Here is a 17,472-nt window from a genome sequence, read left to right as displayed (position 1 = left end):
TCTATGACTCTTGTTCATCCCGACCAAAGCGACAAGAGCCCTGGGAGTCAGTCGGCCAAGCTGCAGCGCAGCGATTCTTCGACCCTCGCCTTTGAGCGCGTATATATATATACATCCACCATCCCGTCCGGCCTCGCTTCAGCCGACGCCCAATGATCCCTCGAATATCCAGGTAATGCAACTGTCCGTGTTGCCGCTCCACCACAATGTCTACCAAGACAATAAAAGCCCAGCCGCACGAGAAGCGCAAGGGCGAATCGGTATGATGCGCGAAGGAGACCTCTTATCAATCAAGCATCTCACAATCGCATAGGCACTTAGCGACTTTGCCGAGTACGTCGAGCAGCAGCAGAATCTCCGCTTCCCGACTTCAAGACGAACCGCCGGCGCGGATGCGACGACGAGCGCCGACGCCGGAGAACACCACGAGGAGCTGGACGAGCTCTTTGACAACCTAGACCTCGCCGACACCGCGCCGAGGATACCGCTTAAGAACCTGCTACTGGCGAGCGACGATGGCGCCCTCAAGAAGTTGCAGGACCTGGTGGCGGAGAGGATAGACGAGGGCATGGGTGAGACTGTGTTCGAAATCGGGTACGAGAACAACGGAGACTGCATGCAGCTCTCTCTGGACGAGTGGAACACCGCATACGCAAGATTGGTGGCCGCCGCGAAAGGAGCCCGGGCCGATTGCGAGCTCCTCCTGACCAAGAACGTTGGTGGCGAGGTCGAGGCAGCAAGCACAGCCACTAAGACGAGCAAAGACACGGCGTGTAGCGGAAAGATTCTCATACGGAGAGTGCCCGCAACGGTGGAAGATGTGATTGAGACCAGAATAGCGGTTGTCGGAAACGGTAAACTTCCTCGCCCTCACTTCACAACCACGTGCTGACAATGGCAAAGTGGACGCCGGAAAGAGCTCCATGTTGGGTGTTCTCGTCAAGGGAGACTTGGACGATGGAAGAGGCAAGGCTCGAGTCAACTTGTTTAGGCACAAGCATGAGATCGAGACTGGACGAACCAGCTCCGTCGGGATGGAAATCATGGGTTTTGACAGCGTGGGGCGGGTCATTACGTCTGACACCCCCGGCCGTAAGTTGACCGTTTCGTCTCAACGTCGGCCCTGCTAAGGACGTCCAGGAAAACTCTCGTGGGAAGACATCGGGAAGCGCAGCGCCAAGGTCATCACCTTTACCGACTTGGCAGGCCATGAAAAGTACCTGCGCACGACCGTCTTCGGCCTCTTGTCTAGCAGCCCCAACTACTGCTTGCTCATGGTTGCCGCGAACAACGGGCTGGTGGGTATGAGCAAGGAGCACCTGGGTATCGCGCTCGCGCTCAACGTGCCCGTCATGGTGGTCGTGACCAAGATTGACATATGCCCGCCCAACATCCTGGAGGAGACGATAACGCAAATCACCAAGATCATGCGGAGCCCTGGAGCTCGCAAGGTGCCGACCTTTATCAAGAACCGGGAGGAGTGCATCAACACGGCCACGCAGTTTGTCAGCCACAGGATATGCCCCGTGTTCCAGGTGTCCAATGTCACCGGCGAGAACCTCGACTTGGTGCGGACGTTCCTGAACATCCTCCCGCACCACGGGCGCTACAACTCGGACGCGCCATTCGAGTTTCACATCAACGACACATTCTCGGTGCCCTTTACCGGCACCGTGGTCTCGGGAATCGTCAAGTCGGGTGTCGCACATGAGGGGGATAACATTCTCATCGGGCCCGACTCGCTGGGCCAGTTCATTCCCACCGCCATTCGCTCTATTGAGCGCAAGAGAATACGCGTGCCTGCAGCGTCCGCCGGACAGTCTGCCTCGTTCGCGCTGAAGAAAGTGAAGCGCAAAGACGTCCGGAAGGGCATGGTTGTGCTGCCCAAGATCGAGGGTCAGCCGGCACCCAAGGTGCACAGGGAGTTTATCGCCGAAGGTCAGTACGCTCTTGTCTGATGCGCGTATTATGAACTGACATGGCTGCAGTGCTCATACTCTCCCACGCGACAACCATCAAGAACAAGTACCAGGCGATGCTCCACGTCGGCCCCGTATCGCAGACGTGCGCTATCATTGACATTGACCGGGAGCTCATCCGCACTGGCGACCGTGCCACCGTCGCGTTCCGCTTCGTGCAACGACCCGAGTACCTTGCTCCCGGTGACCGGCTACTGTTCAGAGAAGGGCGAACCAAGGGGCTCGGCATCGTTAAGGCCGTGGGATACGATCCCAAGCACCCGCTGATGGAGAGAGCTGCCAACGGCGCTGCTAATGGCGCTGCGGAAGGTGGTGGCAAAGGGGGCAGCCAGCCCCTGGCTGATACAGAAGCTGAGGCCGGCTCATAGCATAGTTGACGTACCTCTGGCGTTTTGATTTGAGAAAGTGGGTGTTGCGTGAGAGTCACGATACCAAGGAAGGCGATTTGCATCGCAAGGCGTCTTTGGCGACCCGCAAGATGAGGTTGTCTTGTTTGATGGAGCTCTGTTCTCCTTTATATGCATTGGAGCGTTTGTTACTACACGCAGATACGGGACATTTGGGCGACCCCTGAGGGGCAGCCCCATATTTGATTGATATTTACGAATGAATTGTACTTGGACAGAGGTTGCCTTATCACTTGCCATCACCAGCACGTCGTGTCCCGGGCCTGCACCTCGAGCAGCTCGCGGCGCGGCCACTCGAGCAGCGCGACGACATCCGGGCCCGCGGCGTCGCGGCAGCGAGGGCCGGAGAGGTAGTCGCAAATGGCGAGCCCCTCGACGACGGAGCGGCGGCGCACCCACCACGAGGGCCGGCGCGCGACCTTGGCGTGCCAGTAGGCGAGCAGCAGCAGGGCGCGCGGGTCCCGGCGCTCGAGCAGCCGGCGGAAGGGCGCGGGCAGCTGCGCGACGAAGGTGAGGAAGCGGGAGACGTTGCGGTCCGAGGCGCGCTGGGGGAAGAGCTGCGCGAGGATGGAGAGGGGGACGTGGTAGGGGCTGGTGGTGTCGCTGCTGTCGCTGTCGCTGCTGCTGCTGTCGAAGACGGCGAAGGACGATGAGGAGGAGAAGGAAGTCGGCGAGCCGGAGCAGGCTGATGGTGATGATGATGGGGCCGTTGCGGAACTGAACACGCGGGCAAACAGCGGCGGCAGCGCGTCCCAGTCGACGGGCAGATGGCCATCCGGGGGAGGATCCCGGGCGAGCGACTCGCCGAGGCGGTGGAAGACGCTCTCCGGGCGTGACGGGTCGGCGACGTGCCAGACGGCCGTCTTGCCGTGGCCGAGCTTGAGCCAGTCGAGGTCCGAGGGGTGGCTGCCGGGGCGGAGCGGCCACACGAGGTGCCGCTGCCGCTGCCGCTGCGGCTTCCCTTGCGTCTTTGTCCTTCTTGTCATCCTACTGTCCCTGGCCCCGGGACGCTCGTCTGTTGAGTCGGGGATCTCGCCGCCGCTGCCGACGTCCGCATACGCCGCGGCGCCGAGCAGCGCGGCGGCTACCCACAGGGCATCGCGCGCCGACGAGGAGGGCGCCTTGCTGCCGTCGTAGTTGCACGCAGACATGACGGCCGTCACGGACGCGAGCTGCCGCTGGAACAGCGCCGTGCCGTGGTACCAGTGGAAGGCGAGGCGGGCGCGCTGCTGGACGGCCTTGGCGGCGTCGCCCGTGGAGGAGTTGGAGCTGGCGGGCACGCCGGCGAGGTGCATGTCGTGCAGGAGGGCGACGGCGATGAAGATGTGCAGCAGGAAGGGGTTCTGCGTTGTTGTTGTTGTTGTTGTTAGCCGGCGCGTTGCGTTGGAGTAGACGGGGGAAACCCATGACATGTGTGTACGTGGGAGGAGGGAACACACGTACCGAGTTGCCCAGCCCGAGCGCCGCCTCCGAGTACCAGTTCCGCCGCCGCCCGCCGCCGCCGCCAAAGGGCACCATCGCCATCTCCTCGTCGCGTTCACCCCCGTAGCTCGTGTCGCCAAACGTCCAGGCCGTGCGGTCGATGAAGCGCTGCAGCGCGGCGAGGTCCCGCGGCCGCAGCTCGTAGCTGCCGCCACCGCCATCATCCAACGCAGATGTTTTGCAACGAGGGGCGGAGGAGACGACCGCAAGAGGCAAGACGACGGGCACGCGGCGCTGCGGCTCGAGTGGCGCCCAGACCATCTGCCTGGCTTTCCTACCGCCGCCAAGGGTCAGGTTCAGGTTAAGATCCAGGTCAAGATCGAGGTTGAGCTCGAGCTCGAGACGCAGCACACCGGTACGATTGTTTGCTGCCGCCGCGGACGAGGAGGAGGAGGAGGGTGATGAATGCCGCGACGGCGGGGACAGGGATGAGCCCGATGCCGGCCCCGGTGGCGCTGTTGCTGTTGCTCCTCGTCTTTGCGACGCGCGGGAGGATGGTGGCGAAGCGTAAACGCACGCGAAGCCCGAGGACACGCACCTCACGCAGCGCGGCTTCGACTCGTCGCACTGCAAAGCCGCATCGTAGCCGGCGTCGTCGTCAGAATATATTCCCGCGAGAACTGGAGGGTAGGCGAAGCGTGGGAAGGGGGACGACCTGCCTTGACGCCCCGGAGCTTGCAGTTTGCGCACCCGAGGCGGGACTTGCGGTGCGCCCTGCGCTGGCGGGCCGCCCGCGGCTTGATGCCTCCGTCCTCCTTCGCCGCCATCACCGCCGTCGTCACCGTCCCCGATACGGACCCGGACCCTCCCTCCGCCAAGGACGCGGCCGGTCGAGGCATGGTATCGCCTCCCAAGTGACGTTTTCTTTCTTTACTTCTGCGTAAGATTCGCCGTTGGGAGGAGGACACGCACGCTCAATGTGAGAGAATGAGTGAGTGAATGAGTGAGGGTATAGCAGAGTAAGCGAAGCCGTGCCTGTAGTCGACTTATACGGCCCGTGTGGAAACCCCCCACCACACAACGGGAGCCGGGATTCGATCCCGGTGGCCCCGCGCCCCAACTCCGCAATCTCCGGGCACGGGCACCGGCCCGGGCTGGGTTCACTCACAACAGAACCGGCTCCGCGTGGCGATCGGGGGCTTGGCTGCATTGACTTCGGGTTTCCTCCGTGTCTCGGATAGTACAAGTTGAACCTTTTGCTCTGCGATGCCATGGAAGGAAATCAGAATAGAATCGATTGCTAGCAATGGTGCATCAGGCTGCTGGGGCCTTAAGTCCGGGCTCCGGAGACATACCCAGGCCACGACCGTACCCTCGCATAAGCTTCCGCCAATTATTCATCATTTGTACATTCTAGCTCCGGCCTGAATGACGGTTTCGCATCTTGATGCCGTGATTTACATTTTGTACCAAGTGCGGCACGCATGCCTAGACGACCTCCCATGCTTCCACGCTCTGAGCGCCCTCCCTCGGGGTATCCGATACCCAACATTTGAAGCCGCAACGCCGTCCTTTTCAACACTTTGACTCCTCACATACACAAAATGCAAATGCAAAAACGCCGCGCGTGCCCAATGCTTCATGTGCACATCATATCCCTCGCCTCGCAATTCGCGTGGGCGATGCCGCCCCCGCGCGCCGACGTCGTTGGGGCAGAGCCGCTTACCCGGCAGCGGCGATGCCCTATACCGCCGCGTTGCGGGCTTCTCCCTGATTCCGTGCTCCCGGCAGATCGCTCAGGTTGAGGTCAACCGTCGGGCGCCGAATTTCCATGCTTCGGCTGGGCATGCGCCCGCCCGGCGTCCGAGGGTGCGACACGTTGACGCGCCCCGAACGCTCCAGTATCCTCGCCGGCGACTCGTCCGAGTCGGAACCCGAGTCGTCGTCGTGGTACCCGTAGTCGGCCAGTCGCGAGAAATAATCCGCCAGCCCATCCACGCTGGGCGTTCCCACCACCACGTCGTACTGCGGCGGCGGCGTCTCGGCGGGCGCCTGCACCATAATGGCTGGTGGCGCGACGTCGTCCTCAAAGGCCGGAGGATTGAAGCTCGGATGCCGCATGAGGTGGATGGGACGAGGCTCCACCTGCGTGCCGACCCCATGTGCCGACGCGCGCGTTGGGCTTGAGTCGCCTGGGCCAGACAAGTGCGCCGCCTGCGGGGGTGCAGGCAGCACGTCGTTTGCCGAATCAGGCCCTGCAGAGAGCGTGCCCGTCGACGAATTGGGCGAGATGTCCGTGGCAATCGACGCAGCGTCCGGGCAGCCACACGCCGACTGGAACGGTGATGGGTGGCTGGTCGGACCAGCGTATGCCGGCAGGTTCGTGTTGGCCTGCGTGGCACGGCAGTTGAGCACCGTGAATGGAGAGTCGATGCTAATCTCAAAGTGTCGTCGTTTGGTGCCCGAGGGTTCTTCAGGATCCAATCGGCTGATTCGCATGACAATCTGCATAGTGTTAGTCTCCCGCGCGTGTCAACCAACAGATGGAGGGCGGGCGGTGTGTGCGTACCTTGATCCAATGGTACACATTGACGTTTTTCCAGCTGCAATCCGGATGCAGCCGCAGGTCCTTGTTCTTGGCCATCATTTCGCACGTCGGAATCTGCACGTTGGCTTCAATCTCTGTCGAACCCCACATGCTCTCGAGGCCCAGGTCGAGGTCGCCGAGGAGGTTCGCCGTCGGCTCGGGCAGTGGCTGAGGGTGCCTGTGCGTCCGAGCCGCCTCAGACAAGCGCCTGCGGTGGGCCATGTCGCGGGCCTCGCGACGCTCAGACGCACTGAGTTCGCCGCCACGGATTGTGGTCACGTCCGATGAAGCCCACGAGGAATCCAAGGGCTTGCCGGCCACCTTTTCCAGCAGCAGAATTTTGCGTCCCGGGTCTTTCCTCGTGACGCGTCTGTCGTTGGTCCAGTACTCGATGGATTCGGTCACAAAGACTTTGATCTTGTGAACCTGCACCTTGGCTAGCGGCGTGAGCTTGAACGCGATGGGTATCTTGGACCCAATCGGGAAGCTCTTGCCCGAGATGATGATGTCGTAGTGCAGCTGGTCCTCCCATTGCCTGCTGATGGAAATCGGTTCTGTCGTCTCCAGGGACATGGAGTCGGGCAATCGGACAATCGACACCTCCTTCATCCCATGGAGATTGGGCTTGAAAGCGCCGGCGCGGTCGACCGTGGCGTGAAGCTCCCACCTCACAGAGCCGTACTGTAGCTTCGTCGTCTCCAATTGGTGGTGGTCGATGGGCAGCTCGAAGGAGTAGTCGTATGTCCCGGGGTAAAAAACCTTGAAGCCCTTGGCTTGGGTCGGAGAGGCGACGCCGTTGTCGCCCTTGCCGAAGCTGCGCGACTGGACGCTCTGGAGAGACAGCCTCTTGAGCTCCTTGGCCGTGAGTCCGCTCCGTTGCGACGAAGAAGACGGCAAGAGGCTAACGGGTCTCGGAGGGGCGGCGAGGTTGACGGTGCTCGAATTGGCGGACCCCGACTTGAGCTGGTAGGTGCATTGATTGCCGTACTCGGTCTCCCAACCGCCATTCATGGCGTTGAAGAAGGTGAGGACCTGGGTCCGCAGACTCTCCTCCTCGAATATTTCCTGCTTGAGCGGGGGGATGCCCTCGGGCCACTCGGTGCGGGCGCGACCTATGAGCTTGAGCTGGACGGCCTTGATCTTGACATTCTTGGTGACGTTGATTTGCAGCTTGCCGCGGAGCAGGGCGGTGCCGGTCTGCAGCTCCCGCTGGGCGTGGCTGTCGTGGTGGTCGAAGCCGGAGAGGAAGATGTTGGGCTCGGCGAGAAGGATGGAACACGAGACGCCGCTGCCCGAGGCGACGGGCTTGGGGACCTCGGTGACGAGCGACGAGACGGCCGACTTGGCCGAGCGTACCGACATGATGCTGTTGCGGTTGCTGGCGAGCTGGTAGGGCGAAGGGCGGACGGGACCCCCTCTGGCCGTTGCGGCAGCCATGGTCGCGTCGGCGGGGTTGGATGTCGTGGTCGCGCGGGAGGCGGCGGTCGAGGCGGACGAGGTGGAGTCGACACTGGGCTGATGGGGCTGGTGGTGGCTTCGGGGGATTATTTGGGTTTGGGGGTGGTGCGATTGGTTGCTGACGCCTGTCGCCGGATCTGGACGGACGTCATAAGCTGGGGGCGCGATCCCTGCTGCAGGCGTAGTCGCAGTCGCAGTCGTGGGTGCGGCGACCGACTGACTCCTGGGCGTCTCGAGCGGCGTGCAGAGCGGAGGAGTGACGGCGGCGGTGGCCGAGAGGCCGGTGGTGGTGCGCTTTAATGAAAAGCTCGAGAGCAGCTTGCCCAGGCTGGGGCGTCGCAGCGCAGAGGCGACGTGAGACGACGACTGGTCTCTGGCGGCAGTTGCAGCGGCCGTCGGGGCGCTAGCGTTGCTGCTACTGTTAGCGGCAGCGCCTGTGCTGGCAGTCGGGCTCGCAGCGGTGGCGGTGGTGGCAGTGGCCGCGGCGATGATGCTTCGACGCAGCTTGGCGGCTCTGTGATTGAGCGACTGCGTCTTGCTCTTCTTGGGACGGGGGCGCAGTTCTCGCGGCACGTAGCCCGGCGGGTAGGTGATGATGTGGATTGCGTGCGGCCGCGAGCGACGAGGGCCGATCAATGGCGCCGGGAAACGCGCAGGCGGCGACGAGGACAAGGCGGCGGTGCCGTGCCGGCTTTGTCTGTTGTCGGTGCGGTAGAAGATGTTGCCCGTGTTGGTGATAGCCCAAGAGCCGTGGTGCGGGCGGTCTTGCCGGCTCGACGCTGGCATCGTGTCCTGTCAACTGCTTTGCTCTCCAATGCTTTGTTCTGGGGGTCCGGGGACTGCTGGACCAGCGCCAGTGTGAAGGCAGTGAATGAGAGGGTCAAGGACGGCGGCGGTGCTGGACATGGACGACGGCAGGGCGGGCGATGGGGAGAGGAAAAGGCCAGCGAGCCCTCGCGAGGCCAAGTGTGAAAGGGAAGGGACAACGAGCAGAGGCTCACGCCGACGGTTGCTTTGTGACCTGTCGGGGCCGGGCGAGGCGGGCGAGGCAGGGGTGGTGCTGCGCGACGACGTCCAAGCGTCACGATCGCATGAAGGACCACAGATGCGGGACGAATGGGTTGCCGTTCCGCTCAGGCACCGACCCGGCAGTCAGTCGCGACACGCAACAGGCGGATAGCGGCAGCGGCAGCGGCAGCAGCAGCTCGCTGCGAGAAGAAACCCGTCGTCGACTAGCGCAACAAGAGCGCAATGCAGCTGGCGAGGCAAAAAAGAAAACCACCCGAGAGCGCGATGCGGCGAGTCGGGACGACGAGAGCCTCGTATAGGCAGGTAGGTGCAGTGGGAAATAACACGACGAGCGCACGGCAGGGGTCAATGTCGGTCGAGGGATCGAGGCCGCCCTGATTACGGCCGAGTCCGCATCCAGAGGCGGGAGCGGAGGATGGGACAAAAAACCAAGGCCAGGGCCGCAAATAACTTGGCGGAAGTGTCGTGGCACGGGCGCAACGACAGACGGCGGCAGCGGCCAGTGTTGGTGGTGGTGGTGTTGAGGACGTTGGGCGGCGGCTCGTCCAAAATCAAGGCAGGGCAGGTTGAGCGCTTGCACTGCAGCACTTGCAGCATGAAGGACGACGAGACGGGACCGGGGTGAGACGAACAAAACAGACGACAACCGAGCTAGAGTGTCTTACGACATGCGTACTTACTGTGGCTTGTTCACAAGGACGGGGAGGATGATCCCTGGGCCAGGGAGAAGGATCCAGCTGGCGGCGTCAATCCCTCGCGGTGGGTGTGCGTGCGCGTGCGGGCGCGTGCGTGGGCGGGCAGGCGGGCACGCTCGCAGGCTCCTAGGACTCTGGACAAACTCGTGCTACAAAACTCTGGCTTCTCGCGCGCAGACGGGCGCTGCGACTGTCTGCTGCTTCTGTCCCGGTGACGGCCCTGAGGCGGCGTGGTTGGCGTCGAGTTTCAGCTGGTGCGTGTCTCACACAAGCACCCGGCGCCGGAAAGGTAATGACGTTGGTCGGGTGGCCCGCTGGGGTCGACGAACGCGGCGGCGGCCTTGGGAAGGGAGTCCAGACGTAGGCGCAAGAGGACTGCCGCAATGAAAGGGCCAAAAAAAGGGAGGGTTCAGAGATCAAGAAGAATGATTCATGGGAAGGGGGAAAAACCACACAAGACGTAATCACGGATGCGAAAAGGGCGGCCGACTGTTCCCACATGTACTTTGCACAGAGAGACTGCCGCTGACTGCTGATTCCGAGTACAAGACAGAGTACGAAGTACTTGCACGCATGCACCGGCAAAGCAGGCAAGTAACAAGTGCATGTGCAGGTTCTGCTCCTGCCGTTGCTGCCCTTTTTTCGCTGCTGCATCCGCGCCTTCCATGGATCCTTCCTGCTTCTCCGCCGCTCGCTCGGTCCGGGGGCCCGGAGTGTAAGCCCGTGCCCTGTCGAGCCCTGTGAGGAAGGAGCGCGGGCGGGCGGCCAGGAGCAGGGTTCGCGGCTTCCGGCCTGCACCTTGACTGGTGCCCAGCCATCGAGGGCCGCTCCAGAGCGACAACCTGCCGTCTCCATCTCCATCCACGGATCCCTCCCGCCAGTCATCCACTGTCCACTGACTCGAATGACCGCCCGCCCGCCTCGCCCGCCGCCACTCGGGCGATGCCACCACCGTCCCCAGCGCCCCCGGCAGCCCCATCGCCCGACTTTGGAGCCGAGGGAGCACGGACGCCTCCTTTAGGGAACATGCCTGCGGGCTAGAATCTGTGGCCTTGTTGATTACAGAATAGCCCATGATCGCTTGGGACGCCACGCATCGCTGTTGGTGTGTAGACGCCCCGTGGCTTGGATCTGGCGCTGCTCGTGCTCGTGGATGAGCCAGACAATTTCTCTGCCGCGTAACTCACGTCCACCCGGCGGACGATGCACGGCTTTGGCGGATCTTGAGCTGTTGCCGTTTTCTACAGGGCAATACCACGGGCATCGGCACTCGATGCGCCGGCCGGCTGTCACGGGGACTGGCAGCGGCCCAGATAGAGAGGGTGATGACGACGCCGCTGTTGACGCCACGTCCCGGCCGCCGCGACGGCAGCGACAGCTAGATCCGGGGTCCATGGGACTCGGACGACAGGACGGCGAAATCGAGCCCGCAAAACTCTATTCGGCGAACGCGTCCCCGCGCCTCGGCAGGGCTGGGCAGTCAGTCTGGTCTGTCCTGATCCTCTGACGCTGGTACATAATGCGCCTCGCCAAGTCTGCTGGTCTTGGGCAGGTCACCAGTCTGGCCTTGGGCGGGTCACCGGGAGGAAAGCATGCCGCCCTCGAGACCCCGGCGAGGCCAGCAGCCGCCATGGCGATGGAAACCCTCTCTCCTCTGGCCCTGGCCCGCCCAGCCCGCGGCGGTGGGGGATGCCGGACTGTCACTCTGTGGCCTGCGCGCTGTCACATTCTTGCTCCCCCACAGCGGCGGCGACGGTGTCGGTGACTGACGCCAACGAAATCTTATGTCATGCGGGCCACCCAGTGGCTTGCGCTCGAGACCTACCACTCGTTGATGGTTCGATACTCGAGTGCGTGGACTAACGAAAGCTCGACAAGCACCAAAGCCACCGTCCGCCATTGCCGAAGTATCCGCCCGCCGTGCTGCTTCACCTGCCGACGCCGAGTTTCCTCCTCGCCGACTCCGACCCCGGCCCCGACCCGGCGACGAGCCTCTGCGTTTGCTTGCCAATTGCTGCGGGTTGATTACGCTGCGTTCCGGATGAGCCGTTTTCGCCGCGTGCCGGCTCGCAGCCACAGGGGCCAACGCAACAAACCCGTGTCGGGTGAGACAAGACGAGCGAACGGTGGGCGGACGTGAGACACGCAGCGGTGCAGAGAACAAGAGGCCGTTCATTGTCTTTTGTGACGGGTAGCGGGTGGTCCTCGTGCCGCATTCGGCACTTGCCGAATGCAGTCACGCACACGTCTGTGAGCTTCAGTCCGCTCGAACAGGGACAACACAACAACTACGCCCAAGCTTTGGGCCACTACACGGATGTTGGCGCGTATTCTTGGGTGCGCGTCATCGGCATCTATCCTTTGGCTTGGCTCCAGCCTGCGGTGAGCAGCCAGTGTAAGTGTAGACGGGTCACCGGCACATGGCGCCTCTTGTGGATGCCGTGCCTTGCCCTGTCTGCATGGCTTCGACGCCAGCCTGCGTCCTGCCCGGCGTCTGGCGGCTACGGCCATTCAAGGATCATGCATGGCTGCCATGCCAGCCCGTGCTGGACCAAGCGCGAGAGCCCAACGTGCTGCTTATTTTCGACGCGATCACGATGTGCCGTGCTGCCACGGTGTCACGCTAAATTTGGAGGGCGCCTCTGTCCCAAGTCGAGGCGTCCCAGTCGCATCCGTCGCTCTGAGACGATGGGAATCTGAAGCCGTGCGATTCACCATGGCCCCGCCCCTTTCACGGCCATCATTCGTTTCATCGTCAAATTAAGAAATGCTGCGAGTTCAGTCCTGACCTCGCAGGGATTGCCGGTGGAGACGGTCATGCCCGAAGACTTGGCTCGGCCGGGGTGGGATCTCCAAGCCGACGCCACAAACGTCATGGGCTCTCGCTGCCAGGATTTTCCACGTCCATCTTTCCAACGCATGTTCACCACCGCGACAGCCCAGCTCTCGCGCAACACGTGCCTGAATATCATTTCCCCTGGCCTGGCACACCATTGCGCGAGGGGCCCCGTGTGCAATTTCGAGCCGATGCACGTCGTTAACCCCGCGCGCGTGACTGCGCCCTGATGCCATGGTGATGCCATCGGCGCGCTCACAACACAGCGCCATCTGGGAGTGGGCACAGCGCCCGGGGAGAATCGCATCTCTCGTCACGGCCACACGGCGATGTCTCTGGCCTCACTTACACGGGACAAGGGGCCTCGTCATAGCGGAGGTGGCCCGCAGCAAAATTATGTCCGGCGGCGCGGTGCCGCCTCCCCACCTTGCTGATTCTCGAAGCTGGGGCGGATCGTTCGACGTTAAGCGAGGTGGATGTTCCTGCGTGCTTCGCTCCGAGAATAGAGTCAACTACGAGCATCTGGACCCTGGTGCTTGGTCCTTCGGTGTACTTGCGGGCAAGCGCCTCGCTGGGAGAAGCTCTAGGTCGTATGTGTTTCTTTGGCTGTTCCCCTACGTTGCAATGCCAGTGCAACGACAACGACTAGCTTGGATTGAGACAAGGAGCCCTTAGACACTCGGATCACATCGTTGTGACATCGATGCCGAGAAAACAACGCCCCCGAGGAGATGTCGAGTCGGGAACACGTCCATCGTTCCAGCTTCCGGCGAGGCGGGGCCGTAGGTCGGCGCCGATGTCCCGAGCATCTGGAACGCCACGCCATCTGGGGGAGCGGTGCGACGAAGGTAGTCTAGCGATGCAAGCGTTTCGTCACTGTTCCGTACCGAAGGCGTCAGGCCGGGCCGAGAAAGGCACTGCGCATCGGCAGATCAGTCGCCCCCCCTGCCTCATCGTTTGCCACGCATCGGGGCGGACCCCTTGTCCGGCGATGATTCCACGGCCACAGAACCCTCGGCAGTTCGGAGGGTTCGAACCCTTGCCGCGCTTCCGGTGTGTCATTCTGTGCCTTTCTTGGTGGCTCCTACTGTAGTCGTTTTAGTGTGCGGGTTTCGTGTGTTGTATTCCTGGCGTATTAGCGGTAAGCGCGAGGTGAAGGGCGGCCTACGACTCCCGGAGTCTCATCACTTGCGGCAGCATATTGACGAAAAAACATCTCCCAGGTTTTGAAGAAGGTAGATCATGTACATTACGACGCAAGAGCCAAGGGCCCAAGTACAATTAAGACAGAGCTCAACATTCAGCGATCGGGTGAGATGACTCGCTTGAGCTCTGGTCATGTTTCTGTGGTAGGCCATTAACTGTAGTCGAGATGTCGCATAGTCCCTTATGAGCACGTTTGAATGCAAGCGCCTGTGTCTCTTTCACCTGAAAGTGAGTCTTCTTTTCTTGAATATTTGGTACATATGAAGGGAAGGGCAAGAGTTGCAAATTGACACGCCTTGCCCTACGTCGGCTGGCTTCCTCTTAAGATTATCTCCATGGCCCCCCATTGCGTCCAGTTCAAAGACTGCCATAAGGTTCCTCCAGTATCCTCGAGTTTCTCGGTGGCGGCACTCATCCCTTGCATGTAGGCAGCGAAGATAGTCACGCCCTACCATCTCCCCAATCATGATATCGGAAAGAGAAGGCAGTGCAATGCCCGCCCTTCGAGACCACTGTGGCAGGAGAAGGTGCATGGGGCCCATTGACCACGCCCGCCCGTCCCTTAGGACATGGCGACGCCAAAGACGACGAGTCCCGCGGCGAGCGAGACGGTGATGAGGGTCGAGTCGGCGGCGCCGGCGCCCCGGCTGCCCGCGCTCTTCTTCGTCGTGCTGGCGCTGGCGCTGGCGGACGCGCTCGACGACTTGCGGGTGCCCGAGGCGGACGCGCTGCTGCTGCCGGTGGTGACGGCGGGCGTGGCCGTGCCCTTGGCGCCCGTGGTCGACGCCGCCGCCGAGGAGGAGCTGACGGACGTGGAGCGCGCGGTGTTGCTCTGCTGCGCGGCGACGAGGCCGAGGAGCATGAGCACGACGGCGAGGAAGTTGCTGAGCTTGGGGGCCATCATGTTGGGCGGTTTGTATGCGTCGGCTGCGTTTCGTGGGAAAGCTGTTGAAGCATTCATATAAGTACATGTATTGCGACTCGCTCAGGTACAGCCTGCCGCTGTGCAACTTACAAGTTTGTCTGTGGAGTGTATTGATAGAGGTCTTGGAGTGTCGTGGATGAACTACCGAGTAAGCCTGATGGTGTCGACGGGAATGCAAGCGGTCTTATATACGTGAACGCACTCCCTTCTGACAGCTACATGTACATGTAATATCCAGGCCCCCTTGCCTACCCGTCGTGATCGGCTACATACCCACAAGCAGCACAGCACGTTTCGAGGCGATGCCGCGTACCCGACGACACGACTTCGGCCAGACCCCGAACCTATCCGGAGGCATCTGCGTATGTCGTCTGGTCCCTCCCCCCGCGGAAACGACAAACATGCACAGCCCTTGAACCGCAGCCGGTTCCAGTCCAGTCCAGTCCAGTCTCCATCGAACTGCGCACCGAGAGTTTGGGGCGGCACCAGACCCGACCCAAGCCAAGCCGCGACGTCTGCATTATGCTTAAATCGAGACCGTGACGGCGCCTTGGCATTGCGCGGCTGTTGGAGGGGAATCTCACGATGTGCCAGGTAGTACCCTGGGCCGAGTTCCCGGATCTGGACATGGAGGGAAGGGGCTACGGGGGAAGCATGAGCACTACATGTGTGCCATCCTGGGCAAGGTTACGTTGCTCGAACGCATCGAGGAGCGTACCTATGAGGATACGCAAATCAACCTCACGGACTGCCTTGCCCTCATGCGGTTGCCCGTCGTTGCCGCAGGAGGACCTTTTTTCTCCCCTTCCCACCCCATCGGCTTTGCGCCAAACGGGCTGCCTGGCTGGCCGCCGGTCATTGTCCGACGCGGAGGCGCGCGCAGCACGGGCGGAGGCTGAGCAACGGCCCAACACGGCCCGGCGACGTGCCCTGGTGCTGCGTGCGCTTCAAAAAGTTTGAAGTCGGCAAGATCGACGTGGCCGTTCAATGTTTCCGGTATGGGTTTGCGGCCGGGCGTGCTGCGCAGCGCGATTCAGTGGAATGCGGCGATGAGGGTGATGCTGCGGATGTGCTGCGGGCGCTGCCTCAACATGAATCGGGTGTTACGTGTATGGAGCCAGGCCGAAACTATCCACCACAGAGTGCACTGCCCCTTGGAATGAGTTCGCGTCGCTTTCCGACAACGAAGCTCTGTTGTAGCGGTCGTTGGCTTTTACATCGGAGTCAATTCATGATTTCATATCCCGGGGCAGGCATCGACTGCACTTCACGCCTCAGTGATCTTTGCACTTGACCAGGGATGGGCCGGTCGAGATACCAGTATTAACAAAATGAAGCCCTTGACGGTTGAAGACGGCTGGGTATGTACATCTGCGCTTTAGGTCAAGCTTGACCCCGTGCCGACTCACTACCTTGTCGGCAGTCTCATCTGACACAAGGCCGCCCGGTAGCCCCCCTTCTACATCGATACATCGTTTCAATGACACCTAAGCAGGCAAGCTGTCTTTCCCTTCACCGGGAATCACAGGAGCTTTCAGGGACGCCAGTTTAGATACCAGTATCACAACAGAAATCCGTCCGACACTACTTCCATAAATGTATACGAAGCATGCAAGTAGCTGTAATGACAGCTCGAATATCACATACCGGCAGACACGAATTTAACAGGTACTAAAAGCTTCATCCAAGGGCCATTACAGGCCGGTGGCTTCGTGTCTTGCAGGCGTGGCGACCGACCTCGTATCTCTAGGGTAACGCCCATAGACACAAATATAGACCAAGGTTCCAGGATGTCGTGCTGGTTGCAATAAACATCGAGCTCATATAGAAGAAGGACCCAACGAGAGACTATTCAAAAGTACAAGCATTCGCCATACATTACATTAGGCTGCCAACCCTATATGCCTAGTACCTAAAGTTCAGACTATAGTACGGCTAAACGCCCGGGGCGGCCCGATCGGCGCCGGCTCCTGATAAACACCATCGCAAATACTGGTCCAGAAACTTAGCTTTTCTGCTCTCACAGATTGGCCGCCTCTAGTCTTATAGAAGTCCCTGTATCGGGGACATGACAAAGCTGGGGTGGATCGGTATGTGCCTCGATCTCAATAACGACAGTTGCCGTCATATACCGCGGTGGGAGACTGTCTCCAATGCCTATGTTCTGGCGGCATGGTGAAACGCAAATGAAATAACTTCTGTCTTGTCACATTATCTGCTGACTAGTTGCGGTCCCCGAATCAGTTGAGTAAACGGCCCGCTGGTGTCAATGGTGATGTAACCCTGTTGCACACTGGTCTTCCTTGTTCATAGGAACTCAGAAACCAAATTCCTCCTTCGCACATGGTGCATTCGTGCGTAACGGAGATTCCGCGAGATAATTGCGTCGACTTCCGCCCTCCGTCCAGTCCATAAGGGTTGACGGAGCACCTCGGTCTAATCCATCAGATAGGTGGGCGATTGCCTTGCGCATTGGACTTGGGGACAGAAGAATCGGCACCCCCAGGCTGACCGGACGGTCGTCAAGCAACCCTTGTAACGTGGCGATCGGGCGGGTTAACTGAGATGGCCATGATGAGCTTGGCGATTTTCGTACTACACGTGAGGTAAGGGGCAGGGATTAGTGGCGCCTCAGTGCGGTCACCATGTCAAGTATGATTTACGCTTAGAATGTTCTTAAATAATTCAGCGGGCCACATAGGTTCTAAATTCAAAATCACATCTGGTTATTCACATTTACCCGTGGGGGTACAAAGTGTAGACTTTCTCGAGCATTAAGCCGGCTGGGACAGTCATGAACCCTGAAACTGCTCGAAATCCCCTGTTGATGGGTACGAAGCCCAGGCAGCCGCCTAAATCTCGCCAAATAGCTCGGAATATGGCAGCTCGGTCTGGGAATAGAAACTGAGTCGCTTTCCAAGGGCACCT

At 61.0% G+C, this 17,472-nt stretch overlaps 4 protein-coding genes across 4 annotated transcripts; 1 reads left to right on the top strand and 3 right to left on the bottom strand.

Annotated features, from left to right (window-relative positions):
- Positions 1-206: 206 nt before the first annotated feature.
- On the top strand, positions 207-2,347 carry PLICBS_005795 (uncharacterized protein; the record flags this gene model as incomplete). The annotated part of the gene is made up of 5 exons (XM_018319507.2): positions 207-260; positions 314-854; positions 904-1,092; positions 1,141-1,938; positions 1,989-2,347. 5 exons carry the CDS (start codon positions 207-209, stop codon positions 2,345-2,347), a joined length of 1,941 nt encoding a protein of 646 aa, XP_018181981.2.
- Positions 2,348-2,625: 278 nt separating this feature from the next.
- PLICBS_005794 (uncharacterized protein) lies at positions 2,626-4,129 on the bottom strand (the record flags this gene model as incomplete). Its single annotated transcript, XM_018319506.2, has 2 exons — positions 2,626-3,729; positions 3,830-4,129. 2 exons carry the CDS (start codon positions 4,127-4,129, stop codon positions 2,626-2,628), a joined length of 1,404 nt encoding a protein of 467 aa, XP_018181980.2.
- A 1,422-nt stretch (positions 4,130-5,551) lies between these two features.
- Positions 5,552-8,639, bottom strand: PLICBS_005793 (uncharacterized protein; the record flags this gene model as incomplete). Its single annotated transcript, XM_018319505.2, has 2 exons — positions 5,552-6,313; positions 6,378-8,639. The coding sequence occupies 2 exons, from the start codon at positions 8,637-8,639 to the stop codon at positions 5,552-5,554; spliced, it is 3,024 nt and encodes a 1,007-aa protein (XP_018181979.2).
- A 5,542-nt stretch (positions 8,640-14,181) lies between these two features.
- PLICBS_005792 (uncharacterized protein) lies at positions 14,182-14,523 on the bottom strand (the record flags this gene model as incomplete). Its single annotated transcript, XM_018319503.2, has 1 exon — positions 14,182-14,523. One exon carries the CDS (start codon positions 14,521-14,523, stop codon positions 14,182-14,184), a length of 342 nt encoding a protein of 113 aa, XP_018181977.1.
- Positions 14,524-17,472: the final 2,949 nt, after the last annotated feature.

Source organism: Purpureocillium lilacinum, assembly GCF_023168085.1.
Source record: "Purpureocillium lilacinum CBS 284.36 DNA, scaffold_4, whole genome shotgun sequence".
Lineage (NCBI taxonomy): Eukaryota > Fungi > Ascomycota > Sordariomycetes > Hypocreales > Ophiocordycipitaceae > Purpureocillium > Purpureocillium lilacinum.
Note: the sequence above shows the minus strand (reverse complement) of the source record. Positions and strands in the feature narration are given on the sequence as shown.